At 34.9% G+C, this 11,574-nt stretch overlaps 1 protein-coding gene and 1 non-coding gene across 2 annotated transcripts in view; both read right to left on the reverse strand.

The window, feature by feature from the left end:
- LOC149808050 (spindle and centriole-associated protein 1-like) overlaps positions 1-9,076 on the reverse strand; it is a 109,596-nt gene extending 100,520 nt beyond the window's left edge. The window contains exons 1-2 of the mRNA XM_089973054.1: positions 9,014-9,076; positions 4,922-5,006 (exon numbers count right to left, since the gene is read on the reverse strand). Of these exons, the coding sequence (XP_089829180.1) occupies positions 4,922-5,002 (81 nt within the window). The 5' untranslated portion in view covers positions 5,003-5,006; positions 9,014-9,076. The remainder of the gene's footprint in view (positions 1-4,921; positions 5,007-9,013) is intronic.
- Positions 440-516, reverse strand: Trnap-cgg (transfer RNA proline (anticodon CGG)). Its single transcript has one exon. It is a non-coding gene; the product is annotated as a tRNA-Pro (tRNA).
- Positions 9,077-11,574: the final 2,498 nt, after the last annotated feature.

The following is an 11,574-nucleotide window of genomic DNA, read 5'->3' on the forward strand; positions in this document are numbered from 1 at the left end:
TCTTTTCAATAAATTTCTCATCAATGTAAAATTCCATATCAAATTTGGTGAAATCTAATACAACTTGATAATGTCAAGCTGTGGAAAAAATTCTGGAGGATGAGCAATCAGGGGGCATAACTCCTGTAATTGAGTTAAAGAAAGCTGGAAATGTGTGTGTGTGTGTGTGTGTGTGTGTGTGTGTGTGTGTGTGTGTGTGTGTGTGTGATTTAGAGTTTTAATGTAGCCTTAACAATTTTTCAGTCATATCACTATGATGTCTGCAGTGTGGCCGTTTTTAGTGGTGTCTAGCACTGAGGCATCATGTCGCAGACATGTATCATGATGTACCACCCAGTCACATTATCCTGACACTAGGCCAACCAGTCCTAACACTAACCTCTTAATGCTGAGCACCAAGTGAGGTAGCTGTTAATATCATTTTTGTAAGTCTTTGGTATGACTCAGCTGGGGATCGAACCCATGACCTCCCGCATCCGAGGCGGATGCTCTAACCACTAGGCCACCGGAGCAGTCGAAAGCTGGAAATCATACTCATTCAAGGTTTCATCAATGTAGAACCGGATGCCAAATTTTGCTCAAGTCCAACAATCAATGGGAAAGTTAAGCACCAGAAACAAAGGTTGGTGTAGCAGTAATGGGTTATCAAGGACCATAACTCCTCTAAAAGATAACAAAGAAAGCTCAAAACAGAGAGTCTCACCAATATATAGTGGCAAACCAGGTTAGTTAAAACCCAACAGTTTTCCCAATAATGCTATCTTGCAGAAAATAACTTACTGACAGATGGATGATAGCTTACTGGATGCAGTGACATGATACTATAGGTCTATGCCAACTTCAGTGAGCAGGGCTCTAATAAAATGCATTATTTTATTGTTTTTAAACTTTATCTATCTTGTATATGGGCACACAGACATTGGAACTTCTAGCCTGATACAAAAATATTGTGGCCTGGGGGCTTTCAGACCTGCATTTATTTTCAGCATGAAAATTACCAAACCATAATGTTATCCACAATAAATGTATTACAATCATAATACTGTGACATATGTATTATTAGCATAATCCATTCTTGTCAACATCAGTAAACTGATTTTGAATGTAGTTATGAAATTTATTAAATATCATTATAATTGCCTGATTTTCATTCATAACTTCAAGATGTGTCGTCATGGCTGATTGCATATGAATAGCTAAGTGTCCACTCATCAATTGCCAACAGCTTCCTCCTAATTGTCCATTTATAGTTTATGATACAGTATGTATTTTTGCAAATACTGTACATAACATATGGTTCCAAGGTAATTAGTTTCTATATAAATGAGTCACTTGCCTCAATTATTATCATCATTATTATTATTATTATTGTTACCATCATCATCTCAAAGACATCCTCTCACTGAAAGTTCTTTGTTTGAGAGTATGTTACATTGTTTTTAACAACCATTCCTACAATCTAGAGAAAACAGTGTTCACACTTTAACTTACATTGCAAATTTAATTGTCTCAGTATGGTACTCATGTTACATCATGCTCAACAAACAATGTCACACTATAGCAGTACACATGTTACATCATGCTAAAAATGTCACATTGTAGCAGCACACACATTACATCATGCTAAATAAACTATGTCACATTGTAGCAGCACAGACATTACATCATGCAAAATAAACAATATCACATTGTAGCAGTACACACATTACATCAAACTAAATAAACAATGTCACATTGTAGCAGTACACTCATTACATCATCCTAAATAAACAATATCACATTGTAGCAGTACATACATTACATCAAGCTAAATAAACAATGTCATTGTAGCAGTACACACATTACATCAAGCTAAATAAACAATATCACATTGTAGCAGTACACACATTACATCATGCTAAATAAACAATGTCACATTGTAGCTGCACACACATTACATCATGCTAAATAAACAATATTACATCATAGCAGTACACACATTACACCATGCTAATAAACAATGTCACATTGTAGCAGCACACATTACATCATGCTAAAAAAACAATATCACATTGGAGCAGTACACTCGTTACATCATGCTAAATAAACAATATCACATCGTAGCAGTACACACATTACATCTAGCTAAATAAACAATGCCACATTGTAGCAGTACACTCATTACATCATGCTAAATAAACAATGTCACATTGTAGCAGCACACACATTACATTATGCTAAATAAACAATATCACACTGTAGCAGTACACACATTACATCATGCTAATAAACAATGTCACATTGTAGCAGTACACTCATTACATCATGCTAAATAAACAATGTCACATTGTAGCAGCACACACATTACATCATGCTAAATAAACAATATCACATTGTAGCAGTACACAGATTACATCAAGCTAAATAAACAATGTCATTGTAGCAGCACACACATCACATCATGCTAATAATGTCACATCATAGCAGTACACACATTACATCATGCTAATAAACAATGTCACATCGTAGCTGCACACACATTACATCATGCTAAATAAACAATGTCACTGTAGCAGCACACACATCACATCATGCTAATAAACAATGTCACATTGTAGCAGCACACACATTACATCATGCTAAATAAACAATGTCACATTGTAGCAGCACACACATTATATCATGCTAATAAACAATGTCACATTGTAGCAGCACACACATTACATCATGCTAAATAAACAATGCCACATTGTAGCAGCACACATGCTAAATAAACAATATCACATTGGAGCAGTACACTCATTACATCAAACTAAATAAACAATATCACATTGTAGCAGTACACACATTATATCATGCTAATAAACAATGTCACATTGTAGCAGCACACACATTACATCATGCTAATAAACAATGTCACATTGTAGCAGCACACACATTACATCATGCTAAATAAACAATGCCACATTGTAGCAGCACACACATTACATCATGCTAAATAAACAATGTCACATTGTAGCAGTACACACATTACATCATGCTAATAAACAATGTCACATTGTAGCAGCACACACATTACATCATGCTAAATAACAATATCACATTGTAGCAGTACACACATTACATCAAGCTAAATAAACAATGTCACTGTAGCAGCACACACATCACATCATGCTAATAATGTCACATCATAGCAGTACACACATTACATCATGCTAATAAACAATGTCACATTGTAGCAGCACACACATTACTTCATGCTAAATAAACAATGTCATTGTAGCAGTACACACATCACATCATGCTAATAAACAATGTCACATTGTAGCAGCACACACATTACATCACGCTAATAAACAATGTCACATTGTAGCAACACACACATTACATCATGCTAATAAACAATGTCACATTGTAGCAGCACACACATTACATCATGCTAAATAAACAATGCCACATTGTAGCAGCACACACATTACATCATACTAAATAAACAATATCACATTGTAGCAGTACACACATTACATCTAGCTAAATAAACAATGACACACTGTAGCAGTACACTCATTACATCATGCTAAATAATGTCACATTGTAGCAGCACACACATTACATCATGCTAAATAAACAATATCACACTGTAGCAGTACACACATTACATCATGCTAATAAACAATGTCACATTGTAGCAGTACACTCATTGCATCATGCTAAATAAACAATGTCACATTGTAGCAGCACACACATTACATCGTGCTAAATAAACAATATCACATTGTAGCAGTACACAGATTACATCAAGCTAAATAAACAATGTCATTGTAGCAGCACACACATCACATCATGCTAATAATGTCACATCATAGCAGTACATACATTACATCATGCTAAATAAACAATATCACATTGGAGCAGTACACTCATTACATCTAGCTAAATAAACAATGCCACATTGTAGCAGTACACACATTACATCTAGCTAAATAAACAATGCCACATTGTAGCAGTACACTCATTACATCATGCTAAATAATGTCACATTGTAGCAGCACACACATTACATCATGCTAAATAAACAATATCACACTGTAGCAGTACACACATTACATCATGCTAATAAACAATGTCACATTGTAGCAGTACACTCATTACATCATGCTAAATAAACAATGTCACATTGTAGCAGCACACACATTACATCATGCTAAATAAACAATGTCACATTGTAGCTGCACACACATTACATCATGCTAAATAAACAATGTCATTGTAGCAGCACACACATCACATCATGCTAATAAACAATGTCACATTGTAGCAGCACACTCATTACATCATGCTAAATAAACAATGTCACATTGTAGCAGTACACACATTACATCATGCTAATAAACAATGTCACATTGTAGCAGCACACACATTACATCATGCTAAATAAACAATGCCACATTGTAGCAGCACACACATTACATCATGCTAAATAACAATATCACATTGTAGCAGTACACACATTACATCAAGCTAAATAAACAATGTCACTGTAGCAGCACACACATCACATCATGCTAATAATGTCACATCATAGCAGTACACACATTACATCATGCTAATAAACAATGTCACATTGTAGCAGCACATACATTACTTCATGCTAAATAAACAATGTCATTGTAGCAGTACACACATCACATCATGCTAATAAACAATGTCACATTGTAGCAGCACACACATTACATCATGCTAAATAAACAATGTCACATTTTAGCAGCACATACATTACATCATGCTAATAAACAATGTCACATTGTAGCAGCACACACATTACATCATGCTAAATAAACAATGTCACATTATAGCAGCACACACATTACATCATGCTAAATAAACAATGTCACATTGTAGCAGTACAGCAGTATTCAGTTAATACTAATGACCAACTTACATCCCATTCTGGCTTCTTCTTCACTGTCCTCTTTTTCTTTGCCAGAATGCTTGATGAATGTGATTTTCTTATAAAGGACATTTCCCTGTAAAAAAAAAGTTAAAAAATAAAACCAGAACATAAATTGTTTTTCTTTGGATTTCAACATTAAGAGTCCCATCAGGAGTTCTAATAATATTATCACTTTCAAAGATGAGTCTCAAGCTTATTTTCATGCATTTCTGGGAATCATGTACACTACCTATGGGGTCAAAGAAACTAGAGGACAAACTGGGCCTGATATTGCCCACCTGTACTGCATAAACTTAACAATTGATCCTTCGCTTATGTAGCATTGTAAGAACGCATCCTATGTAAACTATCTTCCATTTTATATCATTTGGATTGTACCTATTTGCTATGTCCTAATAAAACTTCTCTTTAAAGATCAGTCTCTTCCTGATATCAATGTTATCCACATCTTGATGAAGGTAAAAACAACTGATAAAATAAGTAACTTTAAGAATGCTAACATTGATGGCCAATCAGATGCAAGATCACTACATTAATATGCACAGATCTGCATACTTTCGAATTTGCCCAAGATCTCCTAAATATAAGCCCACAGCTTCGATCAAAATCAAATTAGAATTATGGATTCCAGTGATAATAATCTCAGGGAATCACATGCAAGATCACCTCATAGATTGCTCATTAGTGGTACAGTCAATGATACAGTCAATGATCTTCATGATTTTAGTAAATAAGTTTTATCAAAATCGGATCACAAATATGGCTTCCACAATGGTAACAAGTACATGTACAACCAGTAAATCAAATCATTAATATAAATCGATCTGACTCATTTCTGAACCTATCCAAGATCTTGATGATATAAAAACTTATTTAATGTTTAATCAAAATGGGATCAGAAATATAATTTCCAGAGTGGCAACAAGCTCAGCCAATCATGTGCAAGATCAACTCAGTGTGTACATCACACTCATTATCCACTTAGACAAAATCTTGATGACATTAGCATAAATTCCATGTCTGATCAAACTGGATCTGAAATACTGCATCAAAAGTGGTAACAATCTCAAACAGATGCAAGATCAAGTCATAGAACTCATCGAAAATTCTGATCATATAAACATATCTTTCTTTTGATTGAAATCAATCATAAATATGATCTCTGGACTGGTATCAATGTCAGCCTCACCTCATTAATACTTGTGGACCTTACTATCAAACCCATCCATGATCAACTGAACATCTGTATATGTCATCAAGGGATCATCAATCTAATTTATTCTGCATATCAGTTTTCACTAACAACTAGGAAGTAACTATTTCTAACATATTTACCTGCTTTAGTTTCAATTGTCTCCATCTTGTGGATGTCATGTGCATGCTCTATACAGTGAAGCATGTTCAAGTTGTAATTTAACCAACACTTTATAAGCAGTTTGTGTATTCACTTTATAGGCAGTTTATGTATTCACTTTATAGGCAGTTATGTATACCTTTGTTTTATTTCAATGTTTCTTTGGAGAAAGTCAAGAGATCTATTGGTACTGGTTATTCTTCTTGAAATATGACAGTTCCTGATCACGTCATCACTGATATCTACAACACTGATATCCACAACACGGATATCTACAACAAGATATATAGCATGATCTAATGCTGCTACTTTTTCACAATATAAAATATATTTATCCTGAACTGAGTGTCTGGTTTTAGAGATATGTACACATAATATGAGCCAACTGTTGTGTATACTTAATTTGTATTATTGTTGGCTTTTCTTAATGATAACATGTTACATACATCCGTGTTTTTTACCCAACATTGTCCAAAAATCAAGTTAAAGATGTACCTCACCAGTGACACTTATTTTGTAAACAACATATATAGGTAATATTTCTGTATGAGAATAGATTAAATATTCAGACCATTGTTAATATTAAACATGTTTACTTCAACCTAAGTGAAAGATGGTATTGATTCTAACTTTAGAAACTACCAGAATGGATATTTCCTATCAGTTGACAGAGCATTTTCAGAAAATGTTAACAGCATTCTAGGTCAAGTAGAGAACTATATATTAATACTTATTCATTCTTGCCTCAACAGCTGAAGCAGAATCAGTCTTATTGTTGTGTTCAGTTTTTAATTTGGCTGGATTAATTTATTCAAATTATTATTCACAGGAATTGCAAAATGTTCAATAATATTCTTGGACTAAAAGTTTAATTTGGAATTATAGTGAATTCAGTCAAAGATATTTTGGATTATTTTACCCTGATACAGAAAAAGCCTGTTAGCACATTACCACACTCCAGGCCATTGGCACATTAGCATGTCTGAGACTGCAAGTACATCAACATATTCAATATTGGAATTGATTGGGAATACCACTGGAATTCAATTGGACCTTCATAAATTTTTACTTGTGGCATAACTTTTAGAACTATTTGGGATTTATTCACAATCCTCCAAGTTATTTATAAATTTTCACTCTGCAGTCTAGGGAAATAAATTATCTGTTGAATTTTACAGAACCTGCTGGTCATTGTTCTTTTCTGTTACTTATTTTAAGACCATAGAGTCATAAAATTATTTCCCACAATTTCTCCATTTCTCAAAAATTGCAAGACCTTGATGAAGTCATAGTTTTTACCAAAAGCGAGATACAGGACTGAGTCATCTGAAAATAGTCTTACTGTGAAATTAGTTTTTGGATTGAGTGCTGATATAAAGTAGAAAAAAGAAAGGTTTCTAAACAGAAATCATCAATAATTCTACAACTTGTGATATCAGCTGAATTGCACATTACTATTCTTTCAGTGAATCCATGTTGTAAGCCTTACAGTATATTATGTTTGTTGAAGTGGTTTATCAAGTTAGATGCAAACAAGATTGTCCAACACTTGACATAAAAAGCATGCATGTGAAATTGGTGTGTTGTTGGCTGTATCCCTTTTATCATCTCTTTTGAACAAAAAAATGGTAACATTTGCTTTGGACCAATCCACAAATTTTTAAAGTAGAACAGCACCTCAAGATTCCTTGCAAACATCTTTTATGAGATAAGTTTCTTTAATGAAAATTTTGATTTGTTTTGCTCATTTTGTATGTTTCTTCATTACTGGACATGTTTCTTCACTATTGGACATGTTTCTTCATTAATGGATATATTTATTTATTATTGGACATGTTTCTTCATTATTGGACACATTTCTTCACTACTGGACATGTTTCTTCATTCAATTTCAAGAGACAACTTTTACAGAGAAATCTATTACATGTTTGGTTATTTGGTCTTTGATGTGTGCAGTGGGTAATTTCAATATTATTACAATAGAAAGATCAAAAACTGAAAACATTTTTAACACAGGAAGCAAAAACAAGTAGGATTAATAAACCTGTTGATGTCAAAAAAGTTGATTAAACATGTTTTAACAATGGAAAAAAGTTAAGGTCAATGGCTGGAGAAACTGTCAAAACATTAAACCAACAATATTTTTCATCTACATAAAAGTTTAAGATGAATAAAATTCCTGCCAAAATGACAACAAAACATTAATATTACAAGGTTTAAAACGTACCAAATGCAACTTCTGCATTCCTTAAATATCTTTTGACAATAAAACATGCACCATCAAAAATCAATTTCATCATTATGATTTAAATTTTATAGTTCAGTGTGGAACTGGCTTATGTTAAGCGCAAGAGTACGTTTAATTCAAGCTGCTGGTCGCGAAATTGCAAGACTATATCGAATAAAGGGAGAGGTGCATAAAACCTATCGAACATTTAAACTTAAACTCTGATGCATTGAAACTAAAATCAAAAAGTATGGTTCTTAATTTGGATAAGATTAAAAAGATATAAAAAAAAAATAAATACAAACTGCTGCCAAACTAAGAAATTTCAAATTCTGTCTTTGGCCGAATTTCTTGTCAAATCTTGTTTGGCGGAACAGGTGCTCCTTCTTTTCTAACAACAACAAAATTTTTACGAATTTTAACATTGCAAAAAGCACTTAGTTGTAATGATAAATACTGCAAGATCGGAACTGTCTGGAAGAAATTAAGTGAAGATGACCTGGGAAGAAACGTACGTTGGATAAAAGCAACTTTATCACGTCGAAATCCCCGCTTCCATGGACGCCAGTATCTACAAGGAAGAAGACAAATGAATCCGAATTAAACTCTACATAAAACAGGAAACACGACGGATGCTTGGGTGCGGAAACTCTAATACAAGACGGATGAAGCTATATGACGGGACAAGAGGATTGTTGGGTTTTGGTTAGTTTTAAGGTCATATTCACGCACAGTATATGCTTTGTTACACCAGGGAAATGAGAGAATAAGGGAAAAAATTGGTAGGGCTGGGGAGTGTTGTGTATTGGCTGGTTTTTAATGTCACTTACAACACGTTAACATTTTACTAGCTATATTATGCGACGGAGATGGGATGTATGTGCCTTTTCCAAACACAGATCGAAACAGCCTGGGTGGGTATGGAATCCGCTACCCTTGGATCCAACATTCTACCAGACAAGCCGATGAATCTCCCAGCTGGGGGAGGGAGAGGGGGCACGTTCAACAATCGAATTTAACAGTGAACTTTACATAGTGCAATTGCCAAATTTTAATACCAGATTACAAATATGTTTAAAACATAAAAGGAAAAATGACTTATGGAGGAAGATGTATTACACAGCGAATTGCTACCATGCAAAATACAAATAATGAAATCTGCACTTCAAACACTACTAGTCGGCACACAAATTTTAAATACACAGATCTGTCAAATGATGACATTTTGCAATTTTGTGGTGGTGGTAATTGTCGGTTTCAAAAGCCATAGAAACACACGGTACTTTCATTATGTAAAATAAATAAATAACAATCGTCATATTGGGATGCACTCAACTTCACATTATCCATCTTAACGACAACGAAAATAATCGGCCTTCAATAAGCAATATGAAACATCACAAGGACTTGTGTCTTCTGTATATTGTTTACGATAACGTCAAGGTAGGGGACAAAACTGAGAACAGGGCGAGGGTAATGGGAAAACACAACGAAGCGATGCTCTATGACTTATGTGAAGAGAACAACTTTGCCATCGGCGGTGCACACTTTGCGCATAGGACATTCTCAAGCTGAACTGAAAATAACCAGATGGGAGGACACAGAACCAGATTGACCACACCATCATCAATGCGTTAAGACTCCATGGTTTTAAGCTAATCAATGGCAACTGGAGAGGATCTCTACGGGATACGACGAGACACGCTCATGTTGGCAGAGACTATAATCTCGTGACGGCAAAGGTGTCATTTAAACCAGGATTGAAGACCACCAAAAAACAGTGTTCGATATATCCCGACATAAAGATATCAAGACCAAGTCTGAATTCAGTAGGACCATAAAACAGACTCCGAGATGAGACACAGCTCAGAATATACAATTGAAACAAATAAATGGAAGATCTAGTGAAAATGTTGTTTAGTTATCGACAAGTCAGAATGGATCTCAGGAACAGCTTGGTTAAAGATTGAGAAACGGACACTGGTCCAGAAATGCCTATACAATATCCCAGGCTGAGACAAAAATGGAAAGAGCAAAGTACAGAAGAATAAAGAAATAAAAACGCCAGATAGAAAATACAAGAGAAATTACGGGAAAATCTTGCAACTGAAGCTGAGACTAAAGCAGCCTCCAATGAAACGATAGTCTAATGAAACTTTAGTGGACAAGGGGCAGTAACAGGACGTCGCAGTAAAGGATACTAAAGGCAGTACGTTCTGAGAGAAAAATGAAAAACTGGAATGTTGGAAGCAGGACTTTTAATTCATACTCAGGAATTACCCAACTACAATTTTGGACATACAAGAAGCTGAGGAAGACCTTAATATCTGTTTTGAGGGCATCACAGAAGAGGAATGAGGGAAGCAATCAAAAGTTTTAATAAGGACAAGGCGCCTGGAGAAGATGGAGTTTGCACAATGCATGAGAGGAAACCCTCCTAAATAATGTGCCAGATTCTCCGTAAGATTTGGAAGAGTGAACATATCCCAATGTAATGGAAAACAGGCGCACTAGTAAAGCTTCTAAACAAAGATGGCATCGGAAAGTTGAGAGTGATGACCTTACTGTCTTTTACCAGCAAAGTCTTGTGCCACATCATTTTGAAAAGGTTCACGTTCGCCGTCGAAGATTGCACCCACCAAGAACAAGCCGGATTCCGAAAAGGCGAATCTTTGTACTGAGTCAGATTCTTGAACAATACAAGTCACTAAGTGTTCTAAGGGAAATCTAAGACTGCGTCGATGAAGAAAATAATACAACATTGTCCAAACATCATGGAATCTTGCTCCTTGCAATATCACATTTGAATCGAGTCGATTCAGCGTTTCTTCTCATAAAGTCAATGATGTCATCTTCCAGATGAGACAATCCAAAAGAATAAAATATTCCACACTGTGTTCGTTGGAAAAGTAGACATCCACCATGCGTGTTCCTTGTCGATGACTGGTCTATATTGATGACATAGGCGTAAACATCTTGAGGTTTTCGATGAGGAAGTTTATACTTAGAAAGCGCCACATGACTGAGGAAGCTTTGTGCAAACTGTGAGTCAGGTGAAGA

Source organism: Sinohyriopsis cumingii, chromosome 1 (assembly GCF_028554795.1).
Source record: "Sinohyriopsis cumingii isolate HCF-2022 chromosome 1, ASM2855479v2, whole genome shotgun sequence".
NCBI classification, from domain to species: Eukaryota; Metazoa; Mollusca; class Bivalvia; order Unionida; family Unionidae; genus Sinohyriopsis; species Sinohyriopsis cumingii.